Here is a 25,259-nt window from a genome sequence, read left to right as displayed (position 1 = left end):
CTGGTCTGCCAAACATACCATCTGTACATTCATTGAATGATAACTCTTCTGGTTTCTGTACACCTGTTCACTCCTGTGGGGGGGGGGGGGGACCAAAGCCACATCGGTCCCATCAATGGCACCTATGATGTTGGGGATGTGTCCCAGGCCATAGAAATCACCTTTCACTGTAGGCAAGTCCTCCACCTGAGGGAAAACGATGTAGCTCTGCATGTGTTTCAGAAGGGCAGACAACACTCTGGACAATATATTGGAAAACATAGGCTGGGACATCCCTGATGCAATGGCCACTGTTGTTTGAAAAGACCCACTTGCAAGGAAATGGAGCACTGACAGCACCTGCACTTGGGGGATTCCAGTGGGATGGCGGATTGCTGACATCAGGTCTGGCTCCAACTGGGTACACAGTTCCTGGATTGTGGCACGGTCAAGCCTGTACTCGATAATCACATGTCGCTCCTCCATTGTCGACAGGTCCACCAACGGTCGGTACACCGGAGGATGCCGCCGTCTCCTCACATGTCCCAGCGGACGGTGCCTATGAAGGACAACAGCGAGCACAGAGTCAAACAACTCAGAAGTACCTACCCACAGTTTACACAGAACACCATTCATACACAAAAGGTGGCCTGTATGTGTGTAGAGTCTAGGCCTAGGTATGTGTGACGCAGTTGAAAATTAAGCCATGTGGGCCCCTGAAATGACGGCTGCCTGACCTCTAAAGTGGGACAGTGGGATGTGAGGTAACTGCGCTGGCGTTGTACACCGTCGCCGTAGGCGGTCGAAGATCGCGGCGCAATGCTGCATTGGTTAACATTGGCCCCTTTGGATCCCAGGAGCCAATGACGATGTATGCCGGCGGTGACGGTACGCACCGCCACGAACGTGACTGCCATTTTCTATCTGTTCAATCACTCAAAACCTGATCTTCGACAGAAGAGGTCCTACACTGCAAGTGCTGCTGTGACCTCGGTCTGGAAGAGACAATGGCTTGAGTGTCTGGGTAAAGGGCCCCTGCCTTCACATCGGAGGAGTTGGAGAAACTTGTGGATGGGGTCCTCCCCCAGTACACACTACTCTACGATCCTCCAGACAAACAGGTAAGTACACAGTGAGCCTGTTGTATGGGCTATGCCTGTGTGGAGAGGGCTGGATGTAAGAAGGAAGGGGGGAGAGTGCGGCGTGCATGAAACGACGGTGAATGCATGTGCCACATGGCAAGGGTAGGGATGGGGGCCAATCATTTTGATGGTGCAGTTGGTAATTACTTACTCTTCCCCCTGTACAATTCATGTAGGTCAGCGCCCACCAGAAAAAAGATATTTGGCGTGCCATCGCCAAAGATGTCCGGACCCTGGGGGTCTACCACAGACGGAGCACCCACTGCTGGAAAAGATGGGAGGACATTCGCCGCTGGAGCAAGAAGACGGCGGAGGCTCAGCTGGGATGGCCTCCCAACGTGGGAGGGGTGCCCGTCGCACCATGACCCCCCTGATGTTCAGGATTCTGGCGGTGGCCTACCTGGAGTTGGATGGGCGCTTGAGGGCATCACAGCAGCCACAAGGGGGTGAGTACACTCTCATTCTGCTGACTAGGCGCGCACTGGAGGTGTCTGGGTGGGGGAGGTGGGCTGTGGTTTTCCCTAGGCCAGGGCGAGTTCCGTATGCAAGGTCCCTCCGTAAGGCAGGCCATGTGGCACCCCACCCTACCTCTGTAGAGTGCCAAGTACACCTAGTCATGCCCCTGTGTCATCTATGTGTGCAGGTGTCATCCATAGCCTTGAACTGAACAGTGGAGCTAAAGAGCGCGGCGTGGTGCAGGGGGTTTGTGTGTCTGTCGTGTCCGCCAACGGTAGCGGTAATGCATACACTCAACACGTCTTTCTTCTGTCGTCCCCCCCACCACCTTTTTATGGTCTCCCTGTTCTTGTGTGCATTAGCATCATCAGGCGGAGGAGCAGTGGCACCGGAGCACCAGGGGGCTGCATCCCACATGGCCATGGAGGGCCACACTACGGACTCGGACTTCACCAGTGGGACGGAGGGCGAGGGGAGCTCCATGGCGGGGACAGGAGCTGAGACCAGTGTTACGTACTCGTCCTCTGATGGGAGCTCCCTTGTGGTGGCGGCAACATCTGTGCCTCCCCCATCTACAGGTACAGCCGCCACCCCCCCTTCCAGCCCCGCCCTCCCAGCAGCCCCTATGCCTTCGCCCTGTGCCGCTCACCCGGGAGGGTGGGCATCACCTTCGCCCCAGGCACCTCAGGCCCTGCCCCAGTCACCCCTGCTGCCCTCAGCGAGGAGGCCATTGACCTCCTCAGGTCCCTCACTGTTGGGCAGTCTACCATTTTGAATGCCATCCAGGGTGTAGAAAGGCAGTTGCAACAAACAAATGCATTCCTGGATGGCATTCATTCTGGTCAGGCGGCCCTTCAGCAAGCTTTTCAGACTCTGGCCTCGGCACTGATGGCAGCCATTGTCCCTGTGTCTAGCCTCCCCCCTCCAACTTCCTCCACCCCGACCCAATCCCCTGTACCTCAGCCTATCCCAAGCACACCACCAGACCAGCATGCACACATGTCAACACACAAGGGAAGCTCAGGCAAACATAAGCACCACACATCCCACAGGCACTCACGCAAGCATCACACACATGCAGACACACCAACATCCACTGCCTCCACTGTGTCCCCCTCCTCCTCGTCTCCCTCCTCCCTCCCAGTCTCGTCTACACTCACACCTGCATGCACTACCTCTACAGCCACTACGTCCCTCTCCAGCACACCCACCACCACACCCCGCTCACGTGCAGTCACCACCCCCACTACCATTCACACATCCCGTGTTCTCTCCCAGTGTGTCTGTGACGCCCCCTCCCAAGATACACAAATGCAGGCACACACCCACCCAACAGCCATCCACCTCACGACAGCCTCCAGCGCATGCACCTTCACTCAAAGTCAGCAAACGAACACCTCCTACAACCACCACCTCTTCCTCCACTCCCAAACCCCCTCCAGCTACCCGTCCCAGTGTGTCCAAAAAACTTTTCCTGTCCAACCTTGACCTCTTTCCCACACCTCCCCCACCCCGTCCGTCTCCTAGGTCCCGAACTAGCACCTCAGCCACAACATCTCCGGGACCAGTGGTGCCTGTAGTCACCGGAATCTGGAGTGCCCCGGCCACCAGGGCAGCCAGTGTGGCACGGAGCCACAGCACAGACAGTCCCCCACCTGTGAAGCATCAGATGTTGGCCAGTGCCCGGCGGGAGAGGGGGAAGACTCCAGCCACCAAAGCCGCTCCAAGGGGTCCCGGTGGGAGTGTGGAGTCAGCTGTGACACCTTACCTTCCAAGGTGGGGAAGGGCCACAAGAAACCCGGCAAGTCTGGGAAGAGCAGCACAGCGGAGAAGACCACCATCATCCCTGCTGCCCAGGAGGCCACCTCCAGCACCAGCCCTACTGCCCAGGACAGGACCGCAAGCACAAGCCCAGCTGCCCAGGACAGGACCACCAGCACCACCCCAGCTGCCCAGGACAGGACCGCCAGCACCAGCCGAGCTGCCCAGGAAAGGACCGCAAGCACAAGCCCAGCTGCCCAGGACAGGCCCGCAAGCACAAGCCCAGCTGCCCAGGACAGGCCCGCCAGCACAAGCCCAGCTTCCCAGGACAGGACCGCAAGCACAAGCCCAGCTGCCCAGGACAGGACCGCAAGCACAAGCCCAGCTGCCCATGACAGGACCGCAAGCACAAGCCCAGCTGCCCAGGACAGGTCCGCCAGCACAAGCCCACCTGCCCAAGACAGGACCGCCAGCACAAGCCCACCTGCCCAGGAGGGGCCTGCCAGCACCAGCCCACCTGCCCAGGAGTGGCCCGCCAGCACCTGCCCAGGAGGCCACCGCCAGCACAAGCCCCGCTGGGCAATGAAGGACCGCCAGCAAAAGCCCCGCTGGGCCGTGAAGGACCACCAGCAAAAGCCCCGCTGGGCCATGAAGTACCGCCAGCAAAAGCCCCGCTGAGCCATGAAGGACCGCCAGCTGCTGAGTCCCTGCAATGGAGACCGCTGCCTCAAGCACCGCTGAACAGGGCACCGCCGTCTCAAGCAACGCTGCACAGGGCACCGCTGTCTCAAGCACCGCTGAACAGGGCACGGCCGTCTCAAGCACCGCTGCACAGGGCACCGCCGTCTCAAACAATGCTGAACAGGGCACCGCCGTCTCAAGCACCGCTGCACAGGGCACCGCCGTCTCAAGCACCGCTGCACAGGGCACCGCCGTCTCAAGCACCGCTGAACAGGGCACCGCCGTCTCAAGCACCGCTGCACCGGGCACCACCATCTCAAACACCGCTGAACAGGGCACCGCCGTCTCAAGCACCGCTATCTCAAACACCGCTGAACAGGGCACCGCTGTCTCAAGCACCACTGGCCCATGAGCAGCAAGGGCACTGGCGCAACTGAGTCCATCCACTACCTCTGTCCTTAGCAGGATGAAGCACTCTGGGCACCATGCCCCCTCCAGAACCAGTGGAGAGATCCATCGACTACCTCTGTCCTTAGCAGGATGAAGCCCTCTTGACACCATGCCCCCTCCAGCACCAGTGGAGAGATCCATCCACTACCTCTGTCCTTAGCAGGATGAAGCACTCTGGGCACCATGCCCCCTCCAGAACCAGTGAAGAGATCAATCTACTACCTCTGTCCTTAGCAGGATAAAGTACTCTGGGCACCCATCCACTGCCTCTGTCCTTAGCAGGATGAAGCACTCTGGGCACAAAGCCCCCTCCAGAACCAGTGGAGAGATCCATCCACTACCTCTGTCCTTAGCAGGATGTAGCACTCTTGGCACCATGCCCCCTCCAGAACCAGTGGAGAGATCCATCCACTACCTCTGTCCTTAGTAGGATGAAGCACTCTGGGCACCATGCCCCCTCCAGAACCAGTGGAGAGATCCATCCACTACCTCTGTCCTTAGCAGGATGTAGCACTCTGGGCACCATGCCCCCTCCAGAACCAGTGGAGAGATCCATCCACTACCTCTGTCCTTAGCAGGATGAAGCATTCTGGGCACCATGCCCCCTCCAGAACCAGTGGAGAGATCCATCCACTTGAGAGTGAGAGACTGTGGCTTTGCACTCACCAGGATTGAACAGTGGGCAAACCACCCACTGTAGAGACTTGTGAGACTGTGGCTTTGCACTCCCCAGGATTGAACAGTGGGCAACCCACCCACTGTAGAGACTTGTGAGACTGTGGCTTTGCACTTCCCATGATTGAACAGTGGGCAATCCACCCACTGTAGAGACTTGTGAGACTGTGGCGTTGCACTCCCCAGGATTGAACAGTGGGCAAGCCACCCACTGTAGAGACTTAGAGACTGTGGCTTTGCACTCCCCAGGATTGAACAGTGGGCAAACCACCCACTGTAGAGACTTGTGAGACTGTGGCTTTTCACTCCCCAGGATTGAACAGTGGGCTAGCCACCCACTGTAAAGACTTAAGACACTGTGGCTTTGCACTCCCCAGGATGGAGCAGTGGGCATGTGGGCCCCCTCGTGGATTTGGCGTCGTCCACTCAAGCGGCTGAGGTGCCTCCCCTTTCCCTTCCCCTGAGGTGCCTGTTTAGTTGCTCTCTGATGCCCCTGCAGTGTTCTCTCCGTCATGGTCGGGGATCTTGTGTGGGCCTCGCCCATACCGTGTGGTCCCAGTGTTCCACGGACTTTATTAGAGCACTACCTGGACTACTATGCTTGGTATATATTTTGTACATGGTGTATATATATATTTCTGCCTAGTTGCTTTTAATATATTACAATGGTAACACTCATTTTCTATTGTCTTTGCATTCTTCCGGGGGGCGTAGGGTGATATATTTGTTTTAAAAAATCATCTTTCTGTTCCCTAAGCAAAAAGGGTAACATTACTGTCTTTTCTTAAGAGATCTTTGCCTAAAGGTGCCGCTTTCACCAACAAATTGTTTTATCTGTATGTTAGGGCGCTCTTTTCACCATCCCTAAATCACCCACAGAGACACGTTAAGCTCCATGGTGAAATAGGGAAGGGAAACAGCCCAGCACAATAGCAGATTCATGGGCACAGGCCGTAACAGCTCAGTGTCGTCCTGATGATGTCAGACGTTTCCATCAGCATTAAAACTAAAACCTCTTGATTCCTCTTTCTGATGCCGGTATGTAAGGTGATCACAGAAAACCGTTGGAGCTCTCTTAAGCAAATGTGCAGGTGAAGTTATTTTGCTGTTTACAATTAAACCTGTCAAAGAAAAAATAATTATAAATTAATTCTAATTTGACTCAGTTTACAGTTAAACTTTCCGCTCTGCAAGTAAACTCCTACGACTGTCATGTAACTGCATGAGTAAAGACAGATTGAAAAACCTCTAGAGACAGAAATTGAAAACTGTGTCTGGCTTTTGAGTCCCACCCATCCCTCAAAATTAAAGATAGAGCATTAACCATTGATGTAAATTAGATGAGAGAATGAGCTGGTCATCAAGTGGCTGAATTATACATGGTGAAACCAGAAACAGTTTTCTCAATTCAGGCTTCCCCACTTGACCAAATTGTGTGATCTCAGACAATTATTTTATTTTGCCATTACTCCTTTTTCTTCATTATCACTTATGAGACCATCTTCTAATGCATGAGTTCAGGATGCGTCCTGTACAAAAACCTCTTGTCTTTACTACACAGTGTTGCCACATGCATATTAACAACTTACCCCACGTTTAAGTTGTGCATGAAAACTGGCTTGCCTCTTGGTTCACTACTGGCATCGTAGTTAGTGGGCAGAAATATATTTTTAAAAACTATCACTTCTAATAAATGTCTCTGAAGATACTGATATAATCAGGTGAAACGCTTCCCTTTGTTAAAGAAATACACTTGCTTGAACTTTTAAGAGACTTTATCATATTTTACATGATGTTTGTTACATGATTTACATGCCAAACAGTTTCATGGCTGTGGACAGGCCCTTAAAGCCAAACCAAAGTTTTGGCTCATTGCTGCCTCAGCTCCCCATCTTAGTTTGTTGACTTACTCACCTGTACTTAATAGTACGGAGAAGTCATTGTTCTCATTCAGCCAGATCTGCAGCAATACAAAGTAAGTAATGATCAAAGATGGTAGTAGCACCTAAATAATCTTCAGAAACCTAATAAATAGCTAAACTGTGCTTAAAACATAATGCCTTCCCACTATTTTTGGAAGTTTTTCTTAGGGATTGTGAACCACAAACAGTCCTAAGGTTGTTCTGTCAGACCATAAATGTATTGTAATATTTCTCTAGGTCTCTTTGGAATCTCTGGATTTTGATACCAATTTGTGTGTAAATTGTGCTATAAAAGGTGTTATTTGGAGGTTTTCATGCTTTCATCGCTCTGTCAAACCCGAGGCAGGCATTTACCCCACCACTTTTAAGCTTCACCAGCTACCACTGGTTGAAAAATATCTTACCCAAAGGATGTGAGTTAGCCGCAAATTTCAGATTGATGTCCCTTGAAACATGTGGCAGAATATATAAAACAATCAGGAGACCTCTAGAGCGAGAGGAGAGAACTGTTATGAGGACGGAATGTTCAAGACCTGTTATTGGTGAAAAGGAGACTATGACCCCAAATATGGATCCTGAATTAATAAAAAAATATGTAAAATTGGAAGAGATCCAAGAAAAGGATTGCAGGGTGCTTTAAAGCAATGTGAAGTTAGGATGTTTTGGGTCTGTTGGCACATATTTTTGCTTTGGTGGAATAGGCCTATGTCAACTGAAGTGACATGAATATTGAGTTCCTAGGAGGATGGAGTCAGAAGGCTGTTTGCTTTTCTGGGAAATGCAAACACCACTCTGATTGCAGAGAGGAGAATCACAGTCTTAATGTGCTGAAGCCGGAAGTTAAGTGATTTAACGCTTAAAGAATCCTTGCAGGAGGCCAAAGCTCTATTGTTTGGAGAATACATGGTAAAATACCTAGGCAAAGATGTCTGCACTTTTACAGCTTTGGATAAAGCTCAAACATTGATGAGGACAGTTTTCAGTTGAAGCAATTTATATGGTAGGACCAGAAGGAGAGGGCAACCTTTTGGCAGAGGTAATTTTAGGGCCCAATATAATCAAGGAATAGAAGTTTATAGAGGTTACCAGTCAGGTGGAGAATTTTATCTGCAGAGAGTTAGAGGCAGAAGAACAACTACCTCAAGAGGGAGAGGTCAACAAACTTCAGCACCACAAGGTGAATATAAGCACAATTACTGGTTCTGTCCAAGAAAAGGTAGGAGGAAGGCTGAGACATTTCACAGAGGAAAAATCCTTTTCAGGAAAGGGAAAGAGAGCCAAGAGAGTTGGTGTTCAGTCAAGATCAGATACAGATTGTAGAAAAAGAAATAAGTCCATTACTAGAGAAAGAGGATGTTATATAAGGATAGTGGAAGAGAAAAAGAGTTTTGTAAGTACCCTTTCTTGATGGAAAAGAATGACAAGGGTTGGAGACCAGTAATAAATTTGCCAGCATTTCAGAATGGGTGGCGTTAATATGGTGAGAGCCATTTTACAGGAGTTGGATCGGATGGTGAAGTTGGATCTGAAAGATGCCTATTTTTCACTTCCAGTAGATAGGAGGAGTCAGTGTTTTCTTCAGTGCTAGGGGGGAGGTCAGTTGTACCAGTTCCAGTGTCTTCCATTTGGGCTTTCATCAGCACAATGATGTTTCATGAAAGTTCTAGAGTCGGTTGTAAGTTTCCTATTGAAACAAGGTATGAGAATGGTTATATATTTGGACGACATTCTTATTGTGAATCAGAATGCGGAGATGTTGCAAGCGCGTTTGTCTGTGGTGAAGGAACTATTGGAAAGATTGAGTTTCAGGAGAAATCGATCCTTCACCCTTCACAGATGATTGCCTTTTGGGTTAGTTATAGATACAGTGCAAATACAATTGCAGTTGCTGGAGAGGAAGTTAATGTCAATTGAAGACAAGGAAGGAGGTGATATTAAGAGATCTTGCCTGTGTCATTGGTCTTCTTTCTTCTTGAATACAAGCAGTTTTTCATAGGCTGCTGCATTACAGGGCTCTGAGACCTTAAAAAGTAGCTGGGTCAGCACATGTTTGTGGAACGCAGTCAACTTAGAGATGATGGAGGAAGTGAGGTTGGAGTTGACCTGGTGGTTTGAAAACGTGGCTGCTTGGACTAGCCCTGCAGTTTCTGGGACAGTTCAAGATTTTGCGATAGAATTTGATGCAAGCAGTTTTGGATAGTGTGCAATGTGTATGGTCAGGAAACTGGAGGGAAATGGAGTGAGAAGGAGAAGGAAGAGCATATAAACACTTTGGAAACTGTTTGCTGTTCGTAGTTTTAAAGACAAGTTGAAAGGAAGATCCATTTTGTTCAAAATAAACAATGTAGCAGCTGTAACCTACATAAACAAGTTAGGAGAAGGCAGGTCAAAGAAGCAGTCAGAGATTGTGTAGGAGTTATGGTAGTTTTGTCAGGAGAACAAAATGCATGTGCTAGCTCAGTATTTACTGGGGAAGGAGGATTTAGTGGTGGATTGGAATTTATGCAATTTGTAACGAGTAGATGTTGAGGAGAGACTATTTTTCAGAAGCTAGTCATGTCTAGGACTGATAGAAGTGGATTTGTGTGCTTCCCGTTTATCACTTCAGAAGGAAAAATAGTTGATCTGGCGTCCAGATCCAGGAGCAATGACAGTAGATGTGTTTACTCATTTATGTTTTCCCACCGTTTGCAATGATACAGAGGGCGTAAGTCCACGTGAGAAGATAGAAGTGTCAGTACTGGTGACACCTTTTTGGGCGAAGCAAGTTTGGTTTCCGTCACTGATTGAGTTGGCTGTACAAGTGCCTTTTTTGATTGAGTCATGCAAAGGTATGTTGGTAGGTACAGATGGAGAGTAGCATCCTCTGGCAGATTCAGGTTTGCTAAATGTTCTAGTCTAGAAGATATCAGGAAGGTTTTCCATATATGACAGTTAATTGTTACAGGTCGGCAATTGCAGCAGGTCATTCTTTGGTGCATATATCATCTATTGGGAAAAGTCCTATGTTTTGCAGAATTTGAAAGGAATTCTTCTGAAGAGACCTCCAAGGTCTCGTTATGAAAGTGTTTGGGATATTAATGTGGTTTTAAAGATGTTTGAGTCCTGGCTATTGAATAGATATTTTGCTTTAAGGGAACTGACATCTAAGTTTGCAACCGTGATTGGTTTAGTTTCTTTTAGGAGAGCATCTGATGTTCAGGCATTTGATATATCAAGTAGAATTTTCCAGCCGGAAGGAGTATTTTTTTATGTGTGGAGAAGACAATGTCAGAATCCATTTTCTATCCAAGATTTGACAGTAACCCAAAATCTTGTGTGGTAGATTCTTTGAAAGAATATGAGTTACAACTGCAGGAACTTAGGAGTGATGGTGTAAGTCATTTGTCAATTTGAATCGAATATCCACCTGGAAAAATCACTGAAAAGAAGATACCTTATCTAGGTATGAGTTTCCTGTCCAAAATAAAAATGTCCAATCTAGAGTCACCAAGAATCCTTGCTGAGACATAATTTGTAAATAGTTACTATAGACCTTATAAAGCAGTGTCTGTTGCTACAATTGAAAATTGAGTAAATGAGGTCTTGAAGGAGAATGGTGTGAATTTTGAAAGATTTAAATCACATTCAGTGGAAAGCGCGATAGCTTGTAGAATTTTTACAATAGGAGCGCTTTTGGAGTAGGTAATAAAAGCTGCAGATTGGTTACATGCCGACATTTCAGAAAATTCTGTTTGAAACATATGGAGCATGTTTCATAATACACATTTAGAGCCTTTGAACATGCATAACGCTAACCTCATGTCTTGTCATAAAAGGCAGATTCTCCTAGCTTTAGTGAATGGAGAATCATGGTTTTATTATAGACAAGGAGACTAGCATTATCACTCCCTCCCTACCCAGGAATAAAAGAAATGATTGGAGGGGAGTGGATGAAATTTGTAAACAAGGGGAGGCTGTTGTGAAATTCAATTGAAATTATGTTTGTATGTGGTTTAATGAAAACATTTATAAGAAGTAATAATTTAGCATTTGGAATATACATAATTGCATTTTTTTCCAGAACAATATGTTACTTACTTTGTTTTGTTGCAGATTCATAAGGAACAATTTTGAAGTTGAAGGAAGCTGAGGAGGACTGAATAACAATGAGCAGCGCCAAAAGAGGGAGAAGGCGGAATATTGCAGGGTTTTATAGGCGGAGTTCTCTGTATTTCTTATTATGAGTCATGCAGTGGTCCTGCAGTGGTCTCATTTTAGAACTTTGAAGTGCTTGCTGCTTGGAAGTAATGAATAAAAGTTAATGCATAATGATTCCCCATCCTCTATATGAAAATCAGAAGTCTTCATGAATTAAGTCCTGCAAGATCTCATAGATGTATGTATGTTATCATGTACATTGATGTCATTGTAATCTATTTAAAGGAATATTCAGAGAGGTATTACTGGCCTTGAGAAAGAATAACTTTTTTGTTTCGTGTTTTTACGATTTGTGACCTCTAAAAATAGAGAAACAATCTCACAGTGGAAATCACCTATGTGTGTGTAAAGGAAGTACAACATTTCTTAGGTTTTGATCATTTTTACAGGCGTTAAAAACATCATTTTTCCACAAGAGTAGCACTGATTAAAAGACTATTAAGGAAAGGCTTACCTTTTGATTGAAATGGAGAGCTGAGCCAGCTTTTGAACCCTCAAAACTAATTTTTTATCAGCACCCACACGCAAGCACCCAGACTGTACGCAGCCTTTTTTGTTAGAAGCAGGTTGCTTCTTCAGTAGCAATAGGTGAAGCACTATGGCAGCTGGAACCTAACTCATGCCAGTTTCACCCAGTAGCCTTTCTGTCTCGTACATTAGCTTCCATCTAAATCAGTTATGTAGTTGCAGAGCTATACCTGCCAGCCATAAAAAGGACTTTCAAAGAATGGAATCTATTTCTTCTATTTTGCAGGGTACACCACACAGTTATTATTCTCTCGTAGGGGATTTCCATGTATAGTCATAAGCACTGAATAGTTCCGCGCGCCTGCGGGGACCCCGGAGCACTGTTGTGTAGTATATTCTTAAGTGCAATCATCAGCTCCTTGACAAAAAAGGTCTGTGAAAAACACTTAAGAATAACAATGTGCAGCCTATGTGAACAGCTACACAGGCCAAATTGTTAGAAGAAAAAACAGTTGTAGTGTAAATTTCACGTTTAAACCTCTATTTATTCTATAAATACATAAATAAATACATTCTCATATTTTATTTACACCTCTCATGAGAATAAAACAATGTAGGGCAGTGTAGCCCATAGGCTGCCATTATACAGAATGAAAATAGAGCTGTGCCTTTAAGAAAAGTAAAGTCTTCCTGTTTCCCATCATGCACAGCAAAAGGCAGTTGCCTCAGTTCTTTTTTCCGGCTCCTGCTGACAGGACCCTGAAGCATTGAGCTCTACCTCACAAAAGCTTTTGTGACAGAAATTCATTGAAATATCTTCTGAATTTCATTTTCACTCGACGTTTTTACCTTTGAGTGATCATTTTCTACTGATTTCTGTTAAATTCTGACAGAATTTTGAGGTTTTTCTAGTTAGAAATGCCTTCACTTTTTGATAAATGTCCTTCTTGTGGAAGAAAGAAGGCTAAAACAGATCCACATAGGGTCTGTATAATTTGTCTTCCATCCAGCCACAAACCGGAGTCGTGTGACATTTGTAAAACCTTCTCTAGAAGAACCCTTCGTGATAGAGAGAAGATCCGACTTCAGGCGAGAGAGGACAGGAGAAAAAGTGGCCATTCCACTACAGAGCGAGGAGAAGGTCAGACTTCTACCAGGGCTCAACCTGTTTCCTCCATGACTCCTTCCAGACCTGCTGAAAAACGACATAGATCTCCGACGACGTCGAGAGCGTCGACGTCGAAGCAGGGAACGGCGCCAACATGTTCGCCGTCGAGGAGTGCTTCGCCGGCGAGAAAAAGACATTGTTCGCCGTCGACAGCTATTTCGCCGTCGAGGCGGCAAAGACACCCGACGTCGAGAGGATCTGGGTCGCCGTCGACACGGCGAACACAGTCCACGCCAAGGAGATCCGAGTCGGGCTCGCCGTCGACACGGCGAGGGAGATCGCCGTCGAGAGAGAGTGTTCGCCGTCGGAGGCGTTCACCGTCACTGCACCGACGTCGAGGTTCGTCGTCGAGAGGTTCTCAGCGGCGAGACGAGTCGACGTCTAGAGGCACTCGGCGTCACCGCAGTTCGACGTCGAGGAGTGCTTCGACGTCGAGAAGAGCATCTAAGAGGCCTAGAAGGGTTTATACAACCTCGGAATCCTCGGCCTCGCTTATCCTACTTCCAGCATCACCACAGCTCTTGCAAAGGCAGTCACCATTACCACAGACGCCGGTAACACCTACGGCTCCTCTTCCGGCGCCTCCTCCAGAACCTGTTCCGAGGACTCCAACGCGATCTGCAGGGCGTTCTGGTTATTCCTCGAGGCGTACATCTACCTCGAGGCACCGTCGTCAGGAATCACATCATGGACATTCTTCATCGTCCACACGAGACTACTCTCCAACCTTATCGGACTCACCGTCCCCAAGAGTGTCTCCCATAGATGATGTCAACACATTTCAGGAGGTCTTAGTGAGAGGGGCAACCAAGCTGAATATCCCGCTAGCAGCTCCGGCCCCATCGACATCAGTGATCTTTGAGACCTTACATCAAAGGACATCTTCACGACCTTTACTTCCACTGGTTCCGGGTCTTATTGAGCCAGCAATGGACATTTTTCTCACGCCGGCTACAACAAAGTCTGCTCCTTCCAGACTCATTAAAAAGTACCGTCCACCCGAGCAAGATCCTCTATTCTTGAGGTCGGACCCAGTACCAGACTCGGTAGTTATAGTGGCAGCGAAGAAATCGCATTCGACGTCACGGTCTTCCTCTGCTCCCCCAGACAAAGAGAGCAGAAAGATCGATGCTGCAGGAAGAAAAGTATGCCCGACGGCATCTATCACCATGAAAGCAGCCAGTGCCACTGCTTTATTAGGGAGATATGATCGATCCCTCTGGGACTCTATACTGCAGTTCGCGGAGCATCTCCCTAGGGACAAAAGGGAAGATTTCCTAGAGGTCGTGAGCGAGGGAGCTATGGTTTCTAACCAGATTATAAGTGCTGCGGCGGATTCTTCAACACTATCCGCACATAACTATGCTCATGGTATAGCGCTCAGGAGACATGCATGGCTGCGGCTTACATCGCTTAAACCCGAAGCACAGCAGAGGATACAGAACCTGCCTTTCTCAGGCTCCACTTTGTTCGGCTCTCATGCCGATGATGAGATGGCCAGAATGAAGTCGGAGCTGGATACCCTGAAAGCGGTAGGCATGGAGCGACCTAAAGAACAGCGAAAAGGATTCCGCCCATATCAAAGAAGACTGTTCACCCACAGGTATCAGGCTCCACATTGGTCGTCTTCACGCCCTCAGCAACAGCAGCAGCAGCAGCATCAGAGGGGCTTCTCCAGAAGGTCGACAAGGGGTCGTTCAACACCTCAGACCCAGACACCTCGACAAGCTCCCACGTCTAAGCCCTGAATATTTGCTTCCCCCTCTTCCGTTATCCACTCCGGTAGGGGGAAGTATCTCAAATCATCTGGACGAGTGGCTACGCATCACAACAGACGCCTGGGTATTGAATATTGTGAGACATGGTTACGCTCTCAGATTCACCAGTTCTCCACCATCTGTTCCACCCAAAACAGCCAACCACCATCTCGAAGCTCTGCAGTTAGAGGTCAATATCCTATTGCAAAAAAGAGCCATAGAACCCGTTCCCATCAGCCAGCAAGGGAAGGGGATTTATTCGAGATATTTCCTTGTACCGAAAAAAGACAAACAAGAGTTTCGTCCCATCTTAGATCTGAGGACAGCAAACAAATGGATTCGCAAAGAAAAATTCAGGATGTTAGCCTTACACCAAATTTACCCACATCTACGTCAGGGCGACTGGCTATGTGCGATAGATCTTTGCGACGCTTACTTTCATATCCCAGTAACCAAGAAACATCGAAAATTCCTAAGGTTCACCGTCGGAAAACGCCATTACCAATTTGCAGTTCTACCGTTCGGCCTAAAATCAGCGCCAAGAACTTTTTCCAAATGCATGGCGGTAGTAGCCGCCCACTTGAGGAAACAGCGAATATTCGTCTACCCCTATCTAGACGATTGGCTCATAAAGGCCTCCAGCTATCTCGAGGCACAGCAGCATTTCGAATGGACTCTACAACTGCTACAAAAACTTGGTCTTCAAGTCAATCTTCTGAAATCTACAGCAACACCTGTTCAGAGGTTGCATTACTTAGGGGCCATTGTAGATACCAGGCTAGGAAAGGTGTTTCCTTCGGAGGAACGACGGTTATCGATTCTCCAAAAGTGCAAACAACTGCAGGAAAGACCTCAAGCCACTGCAAGAATAATAGCTTCTCTACTGGGCTCGATGGCGTCTTGTATCCATCTGGTTCCCAATGCTCGTCTCCATATGAGACCATAACAGGAAAATCTAGAGGATCAGTGGTGTCAACTGAGGGACGATTGGGAGAACAAAGTCCTACTTTCTCCTCACACCCTACAATCCCTCAAGTGGTGGTGTCTACCCAGCAATCTCTTGGTGGGGATTCCGTTCCAACAACGACCTCCATCTCAAACCATCGTAACAGATGCGTCACTGCTCGGATGGGGGGCGCACATGGAACATCTTCGAGTCCAAGGCGAGTGGTCACAGAGAGAGAGTCTCTATCACATCAACCTGCTGGAACTTCGCGCAGTCCACCTTGCGCTCAAAGCCTTCCTTCCCTCTCTGAGAACGGAAACTCTCCTTCTTCAGACAGACAACGTGGCCACTATGTACTACGTGAACAAACAAGGAGGCACCAGGTCCAGAATTTTATCCAGAGAGGCTCAGACAATCTGGCATTGGCTTCTAGCCAGGAACCTGTCGCTAGTGGCAACTCACCTGCCCGGCATCCAGAATGTTCAAGCGGATGCCCTCAGTCGGGTAATGAACGAGAACCACGAATGGGTACTACACGACGACGTCGTTCATTCCATTTTCGCACTCTGGGGTACCCCCTCTACAGACCTATTCGCAACCCCAGAAAACAAAAAATGCCAAAACTTCGCCTCCAGATATTACCATCCAGGGACACTGGGGAATGCCCTGTGGATAAGCTGGTCAGGAGCATTTCTTTACGCCTTTCCACCGCTTCCCCTGATTCCGGCGGTTCTCCAGAAGCTGTCCAATGCTCAGACCAAAATGATCCTAATTGCTCCGGAGTGGCCACGCCAGTGGTGGTTCCCAGACCTTCTTCACCGGTCACTCAAACCACACATCAGGCTACCATATCGTCCGGACCTTCTCACGAAGTTCAGAGGGCAGATATCTCATCCCAACCCCTCATCGTTGAGTTTGGCAGCATGGCTCCTGAGCTAGTGCAATATGGACACTTGAACCTACCTCAGGACTGTATGGAAATTCTGAAGGAAGCAAACCGCCCTTCCACACGATCAGCCTATGCAAGCAAGTGGAAGAGATTCTGCATTTGGTGTTTACACAACAACATTGACCCGGTTTCCTGTGGAGAACAATCTATCTTGCCATACTTGTTAAGTTTGGCAAAATCGGGCTTACAACTGTCGTCAATAAAAGTTCACTTGGCGGCGATAACAGCATACAGAAAGAGTCCTTCACAAACTTCCTTTTTTCGGATTCCGATTATTAAGGATTTCCTAGAAGGTTTAAAGAAGGTTTTTCCTCCCATTAGAAAGCCTTCTCCTCCATGGGAACTGAACGTTGTCTTATCACGTCTGATGCTGCCGCCATTCGAGCCGATACTCAAGGCATCGCTGCAGCATCTCACATGGAAAGCTGCTTTTCTGGTGGCAATCACTTCAGCGCGTAGGGTCAGCGAAATCCAGGCCCTTTGCGCTCAGGAACCCTACACGGTTTTTCATTCTGCAAAAGTGGTAATGAGAACTCATCCAAAATTTCTACCTAAGGTAGTCTCCGACTTCCATGTGAACCAAACAATTTCATTACCGACTTTCTTTCAGAATCCAGCTACTCCTGCTGAGAGAACTCTGCACTCTCTGGATGTAAAGAGAGTATTGAAATTTTACTTGGACAGGACAAAAAGCTTACGAAAATCACAACAGCTTTTTATTAACTATGGCCCAATCAGAACAGGTTTGGGCACATCTAAACAATCTTTATCCAGGTGGATTGTTTCATGTATAATGTTATGTTATCAGTTAGCAAACAAATCCCTTGGTGGTAGGCCAAAAGCCCACTCTACCAGAGGGAAAGCAGCTACTGTAGCCTTGATGAGAAATGTCCCTTTGGCAGAAATATGCAAGTCTGCCACTTGGAGGTCGGTCCATACCTTTACTAAGCATTACTGCCTTGATACAGACGCTAGGGCAGATGCTCAGGTTGGACAGGCTTTGCTCAAGAATTTGTTTGCATGATTCATGTTTTTCTCAGTATTCTTATATCTACTCCACCGCGGTTATGGGGATGGGCTTGCTACTCTATTCAGTGCTTATGACTATACATGGAAATCCCCTACGAGAGAAGGAATGGTTTCTTACCTGTAACTCCAGTTCTCTCGTAGGGGTATTTCCATGATAGTCATAAGCAACCCTCCCTCCTCCCCGGTGGAGTTGACATAGAACATGAATATTATGGAGGTTGGTACTCCAACAAATGTTTTGTTTTTTCTTCATGTCAGGTTAATAGCCTCCAAAAAAGAACTGAGGCAACTGCCTTTTGCTGTGCATGATGGGAAACAGGAAGACTTTACTTTTCTTAAAGGCACAGCTCTATTTTCATTCTGTATAATGGCAGCCTATGGGCTACACTGCCCTACATTGTTTTATTCTCATGAGAGGTGTAAATAAAATATGAGAATGTATTTATTTATGTATTTATAGAATAAATAGAGGTTTAAACGTGAAATTTACACTACAACTGTTTTTTCTTCTAACAATTTGGCCTGTGTAGCTGTTCACATAGGCTGCACATTGTTATTCTTAAGTGTTTTTCACAGACCTTTTTTGTCAAGGAGCTGATGATTGCACTTAAGAATATACTACACAACAGTGCTCCGGGGTCCCCGCAGGCGCGCGGAACTATTCAGTGCTTATGACTATCATGGAAATACCCCTACGAGAGAACTGGAGTTACAGGTAAGAAACCATTCCTTCCTACTGACCACATTAACTACCAGTGTTTAAGGTCAGCCTGAGCCCTAGCCATAACAATATTGTCTTGGATTCAATTCTTTAATGAATCAGACTGTCATTGAATATCCACCTGGAAAATCACTGTAAAGAAAATACCTTATCTAGGTATGAGTTTCCTGTCCAAAATAAAATCTCCAACCTAGAGTCAACTAAGAGTCCTCGCTGAGACATAATTTGTAAATATGTACTATAGACTTCTTAACTTCTCTAAAGAAAGGTCTGTCTAAAATTGGCCATATTAATTGTGAACCAAAAGGAGGAGCCATCCAAGATGAGGGTAAGCCTTTTACCTACAGTCTCTGCAGACTCAGGCTTCAAACGGGTGCCCCCTTGCAAACTGCTCAGCAGAAAAGAAAATGTTACAGTTAGTGCAATGATACTTTTGGTGGTCTTATGACATTAAAGAATTTGTTACTGCCTGTGCAATTTGCCAAAACCAGTAATCAACATTTGGAGGTTCTATTACAGCTGATTCTAGTTCAACTGGCCCTCGTCAAGCAGTCTCTATGGACTTAATAGTCAGATTACCATGATCCAAAATAGGTTACACTGTTCTAGTTGTTGTAGACAATTTAACTAAAATGGCTCATTTCATTCTTTAAGAGAAGTACCATCAGGTTCTAAACTGCCCACATAATTCTCACAAGAAATAAGTCTGCTCAATGGAATACCATTCAAACCAGTTGCCTACAGAGGTACCCGGTTTGTGTTCAGCTTCTAGCTAACTCTTCACCATTTAATTGACATCAATGTTAGGTTCGCGTTATGTTACCACCCACAGCCAGCTAGACATAGAGAGTAAGCCAAACACTGGAACAGTCCTTACACTGTCAACTACTACAGAAGTCAGAAGACTGAATTGATTCTCTGTTGGCCTAGCTTGCCTAGAACAATATGTAAAATGCTTCTTCTGGCTTTTCCACATTCTCCTGTACCTATGGATATCATCCCAAAAAGCTAAAGACTAGAAAAAAACAAAGGTTACTATTGCTGCATTCCCTGAGTTGGGAGGACAGGCATCAGAGCAACATACCCACAGATTAATGCTCACAAGCATGCATTTCTTCCAAGATCTCGAGGTAACTTTCCTGAGATCTTGTAAATATCAGCAGCCATCTAAGTCACAACTTTCATATACATGCCACATCCAAGTTAAAGCCAATTACCAGTTCTTTGAGGAATCCTGAGTAGCAGCTTCACGTCAGCGGCTCCAGAACTCTAACACCCAAAAGAAAGATCCTACAGCAGAAGTACCTTGATGCCTGTGCTAAAAAAAAATAAAGAGATAATTCATAGAAGAATCGATATCCAGGTAGGAACAAAGATCACTCCAGTTTTAAAAAGGAAGCAAAAGTTAATTGTCTAACTATATGTTAATGGGACCGCCCAAAACCTGTTCGTTGTGATGCCCTGCAAATCTTAATAACTCACCAGAGTGACACAGAAGAACCTGGAAAGTAAAAGAAAAGACTATAGAAAGGATGCACTCTGATTTGCAGGCCCATAGGAAAAGATTCATCAGTAACACTGCATGGGATTTATCTCACATCAAATCCCCCCACAGATACTTTCAGTGTTGCAAAATATATGTTTGTATCTTAGCAAACGAGAAGAGATTGAAGAAAACGTGTTTGAAAATGCACTGCCTCTGTAATAACGCTTCTTATTTTGACATGTACATTTTTAAAAGTTATATTTAGCTGATGGTCTGTCTCCATTTGTCACTATCAGGGTCAGCCTTCCCTCCTTTTCCACCCATGTACTCCTATAAATCCAAGTTGCAGGAGCGATTCGTTTATTGTTGTCGACACCATGATGAAGACTCCAGGTGCCATCTTGCTCTTTGCCGCCCTCCTCGGGCTCTGCGCGATGCTTCCAGTGGAAGGAGTGGACTCTCCTTCAGGTGAGTGCATATTGATTGGACCTTCATTACTCTTCACATCTGATTGGAGGATGTGTCTTTTTGTCTAGATTTTCAGAAAAAATAATGATCTTGTGTTGTGTCAGGGACGTCTGCACTATTACAGATGAGTGAAGTGTGTCACGGAACGATTTATTTGAGATGGGGTGTAAGGAGTTTGAGTTGACAGAAGGAAAAATGTCTATTAAGTGTATTTGTGTCAGGGACATAACGTAGGTCCCAGGAGTCAATTGAGATACACGTAATGGCTCCCGCCGCTCCCCCAAGGCCTTTGTACTTCTGTAAGAGGCTTGACTACTGACTTCCAAAAAGTACTCCACAAGAAGATCAATGACATTACAGCTGCTAAGTTTCCCAGATCCAAGCTTGACTAGCTGCTCTAGGCCACGTTTTTTATTTGCATTCTGATTTTTGTACTTCTGGGTTTAAAATGGGATAAACACAACTACAAGCCCTAATTCAAGAAAAACCTGAACTGGTTCAGCCAGGTGTGCTTGGACTTTGAAAACTTGTCAGGGCTGTGTCATGGCAATATGGAATTCAAGAACTCAGATGGCACTAGCAGTCTACCAATTGCTCTATGCCAGAAGTAAGCAATCCTGCATTCTTGGGTCCACAATATTCACTGTTTTTATGTTTGCTGGTCCAGTGGAAGTGAACCATGACTACCATTCCTGGGATGCATTAGGTTGCAACACAGACGTCCAGAACCTGGATATGCTGTCCCTGGCATGGACATGTAAAAGTAATACTGTTAATGTTTATGACCTGCTCCCTTGCTTGAAAATCTGCAGTCGTCTGTCTCCTCCAACAGCCAATGATCTAGACTGAAGTTTCCATTAAAATCTTCTGACCTACAGACAGGTTTGGAAGGTGAAGAATCTGAGCTGGGCTGCCTGTGGTACAAACCTAATGAGGAGTGTTAGTCTCTCAAAATCAGAACTCATTGACAGCATACCACTAATCTGTCCTAAAGAAAGGTGTCCTTTCTGGGGTGTGTGTCAGGTGAATATTACAGCAATGGTTCTCAACTTCTAATCTTTTGACCCCTGGGGGTCCCTAACTGTTTTTCGAAATTAAATAATATTAAAATTAAAGTATATACAAATGAAGATACAAAAATGAAAATGTATAAACTTTGTTTCTACATTGAGTTGTGAATTAAACAAAATATTTCAATATTTAAGCATTTGGTGTGTTCTTGTAGTTGTATTTTTGTGTATTGTTTTTGAGGTTTAAATCATAGAAATAGATTAGGCCGGGGGTCTCCGGCTTCCAATAATGACTCAGTGGAGGTCCTCTGATTCCAGCAATGCTACAGTTGGGGGTCTCCAGAAGTCAAAAGGTTAAGAACCACTGCATTACAATACATGTATTGATGTATAGAACTCCATCAAGTCTGTGTTTGAGGTAGCACCAGCGAACTCTCCCTGTGACACATCCTGTTGTAACATATGCTTCTGATGGATACAACTACCTGTGGATTCCTCACCTAAACAATTTTCAGCTCGCGCCAGCTTTCAACGTACATTTTCTTCTAGCTCTGCACGTCGACGATGACGTCACAGTTGCCCGACTCCACCCGATGCCGTATGACGTAATCGAGGCAAAAAGAAGCCCTCGTCGACGTGCAGATGTCAGTTCCCTTTTTTCTGTGCCTTCGAGTAACGGTTTTTCGTCGAGGTTACCAGGGAGCTACAGTTTCACTCCGGTGTAACTATGTTGCAGCCGAGGAAGTCGGGTTTTAAACCCTGTAAGCAGTGTGGAGGTCGCATGTCGGTCACGGACCCACATGAGAATTGCTTGTGGTGCCATAGTTCCGACCATGAGGTCGAGCCATGCGGTTCTTGCCAATGCATGAATCCTAAGGTCCTGAAAGAACGGGAGGCTAAGTTGTTTCTTGCTCGATCCTAGAAGAAGAAGGAGAAGCATCATCATAGAGAGTCTTTTTCTAGATCCTCAAAGTCTCATCAACGCCATCAGGACTCTCGGCGCCGAAATGGCTCCCAGCGCCGATCGAGCAGAGATTGCTCCCGTTCGAGGTCTCCATCAGCTTGGCGCCGACCGACGTGGGAGATCAGCCCAACTGTGACGCCTCCACTTCCAACGACTCCAGCTTCACCGACGTTTCCACTGGCGGTGTATGAAGTGGCTCCTCTTCAGGAGCCGAGGGCTTCTCCGGAGCAGGAGATACCTGGGCCGTCATTGGCTTCACCTCCAGTGCCGGCTCCTCAAGGTTATCCGGCTTTCCCGGCACCGGGCACAGACCCGCAGCATTTCTAAATGTTAAGTTTAATATTTTTGCCACCATGGCACCTGGAGGCGGGCATGCTGGTCCGTCAGTTCCTTTGGCCTTTGACATGGGTGCTCCGGCTCCTTACAAGCCGACACCCTTTATGCCCTTCCTTCCTTCCGGAAATACTGCTTCAGCGCGATGCCTCTGGCGTCGCCCAGAAGACCGGTGACGCCGACGACGTCCACCGTCCCGGCACCAATGGATTCACCACAGATCCAGCCGACCTTGAAGATGCCTGTGGCGCCGGGGGATCCCACGTCGGATGGCTCCAAGGGTCGACGTCGTCAGAGATCTTCGGCATCCACTGACGCCTTATCGACGCCGGAGCTCGAGTCCAGGCTCTGCTCCAGGAGGTTGGTGCTGAGGCTGCTGGAAGAACAAGAATATGAGAAGCAGCACATGGAGGAAGGAGAAATCATGGAGCCTTCAGGAGATCTGCAAGGCCTAGATACTGCAAGCGGCCTAGACACTTCCCCGGAATGGGACTTGGCTTCTCCGGGGGAGTATACAGAGGAGGCTGCCTCCTTTCATGCTGTGGTGAGGAAGGCAGCAGACTTTTTGGACCTTCCACTTCCTGCTGCGGATGTGAAGACCAACATCCTTACCGAAGTACTGCATCCAGCATCAGCTGTGGCGGAGCCCCTTCTTCCTTTCAATGAGGCTCTTTTGGACCCTATTAAGGAAGTTTGGAAGAAGCACCTGCCGTAAACAGGTCGGTGGCCAGAAGCTATCGAGTGGCCCCAGGTGATCTGGACTTTTTGTCCAAGCACCCAACTCCAGAGAGTTTGGTTGTGCAAGCGTTGTGCTCCTCCCGTTCTGCTCCTGGATCGTTTCCCAGAGTTCCAGCAGACGGAGTCTAAGAGAATGGACCAGACAGCTAAAAAGGCCTTCTCATCATGCAGCATGGCTTTAAAATCCACAAATGCTACTTGCATTTTAGGACCTTACATTTATACCCTTATGGATGAGGCTAAGGGGCACCTGGGATTTTCACCAGAGGTGTTGAACCTTTTGTCAGACGCTCAGGCGGCGGCGACCCAGGTGATCTAATCTGGGCTGACTTGACTGAGAAGTATGCGGGGACCCTGCTAACCAGGCCCCAGCACCAGTGTTCTTTCACCTAAAACGTACCATTGTTTCCACAATTGGCACACCCCTGGCACACAGATAAGTCCCTTGTAAAAGGTACCAGTGGTACCAAGGGCCCTGTGACCAGGGAAGGCCTCTAAGGGCTGCAGCATATGTTGTGCCACCCTAAGGGACCCCTCACCTAACACATGCACACTGCCATCGCAGATTGTTGGTGGGGAGAAAAAGGTAAAGTCGACATGGCATCCCCCTCAGGATGCCATGCACACAAAATGCTGCCTGTGGCATAGGTAAGTCACCTCTCTAGCAGGCCTTACAACCCTAAGGCAGGGTGCACTATACCACAGGTGAGGGCATAGCTGCATGAGCAATATGCCCCTACAGTGTCAAAGTCTGTTCTTAGACATTGTAAGTACAGTGTGGCCATATTAAGTATATGGTCTGGGAGTTTGTCAAAAACAAACTCCACAGTTCCATTATGGCTACACTGAATACTGGGAAGTTTGGTATCAAACTTCTCAGAATAATAAACCCACACTGATGCCATTGTTGGATTTATTAAAAAATGCACACAGAGGGCATCTTAGAGAAGCCCCCTGTATTTTACTCAGTTGTTCAGTGCAGGACTGACTGGTCTGTGCCAGCCTGCTGCTGAGAGGCGGGTTTCTGACCCCATGTGGTGAGAGCCTTTGTGCTCTCTGAGGACAGAAACAAAGCCTGCCCTGGGTGGAGGTGCTTCACACCTCCCCCCTGCAGGAACTATAATACCTAGCAGTGAGCCTCAAAGGCTCAGGCTTCGTGTTACAATGCCCCAGGGCACTCCAGCTAGTGGAGATGCCTGCCCCCTGGACACAGCCCCTACTTTTGGCGGCAAGTCCAGGGGAGATAATGAGAAAAAAAAGGAGGAATCACCCACCAGTCAGGACAGCCCCTAAGGTGTCCTAAGCTGAGGTGACCCCTGCCTTTAGAAATCCTCCATATTGATTTTGGAGGATTCTCCCAATAGGAATAGGGATGTGCCCCCTCTCCTCAGGGAGGAGGCACAAAGAGGGTGTAGCCACCCTCAAGGACAGTAGCCATTGGCTACTGCCCTCCCACACCTAAACAAACCCCTAAATTCAGTATTTTGGGGCACCCCAGAACCTAGGAAATCAGATTCCTGCAACCTGAAGACGAAGAAGGACTGCTGACCAGAAGCCCTGCAGAGAAGACGGAGACACCAACTGCTTTGGCCCCAGCCCTACCAGCCTGTCTCCCCACTTCGAGAAAAACTGCAACAGCGACGCGTCCCCCAGGATCCAGCGACCTCTGAAGCCTCAGAGGACTACCCTGCATCTAAAAGGACCAAGAACTCCCGAGGACAACGGCGCTGTTCCACAAAGACTGAAACTTGCAACAAAGAAACAACTTTTAAAGGACTACACGTTTCCCGGCGGAAGCGTGAGACTTTCCACTCTGCACCCGACGCCCCCGGCTCGACCTGCGGAGAAACAACACTACAGGGAGGACTCTGCGGCGACTGCGAGCCCGTGAGTAGCCAGAGTTGACCCCCCTGAGCCACCACAGCGATGCCTGCAGAGGGAATCCAGAGACTCCCC

The 25,259-nt window shown here is 47.6% G+C and overlaps 1 protein-coding gene across 1 annotated transcript in view; it reads left to right on the top strand.

Annotated features, from left to right (window-relative positions):
- LOC138297210 (WAP four-disulfide core domain protein 5-like) overlaps positions 1-25,259 on the top strand; it is a 595,909-nt gene that overhangs the window by 164,106 nt on the left and 406,544 nt on the right. The window contains exon 2 of the mRNA XM_069236700.1: positions 20,087-20,258. Within this exon, the coding sequence (XP_069092801.1) occupies positions 20,087-20,258 (172 nt within the window). The remainder of the gene's footprint in view (positions 1-20,086; positions 20,259-25,259) is intronic.

This window comes from Pleurodeles waltl, chromosome 5 (assembly GCF_031143425.1).
Source record: "Pleurodeles waltl isolate 20211129_DDA chromosome 5, aPleWal1.hap1.20221129, whole genome shotgun sequence".
In the NCBI taxonomy this organism is placed as follows: Eukaryota; Metazoa; Chordata; class Amphibia; order Caudata; family Salamandridae; genus Pleurodeles; species Pleurodeles waltl.
This window is presented reverse-complemented; position numbering and strand designations above follow the sequence as displayed.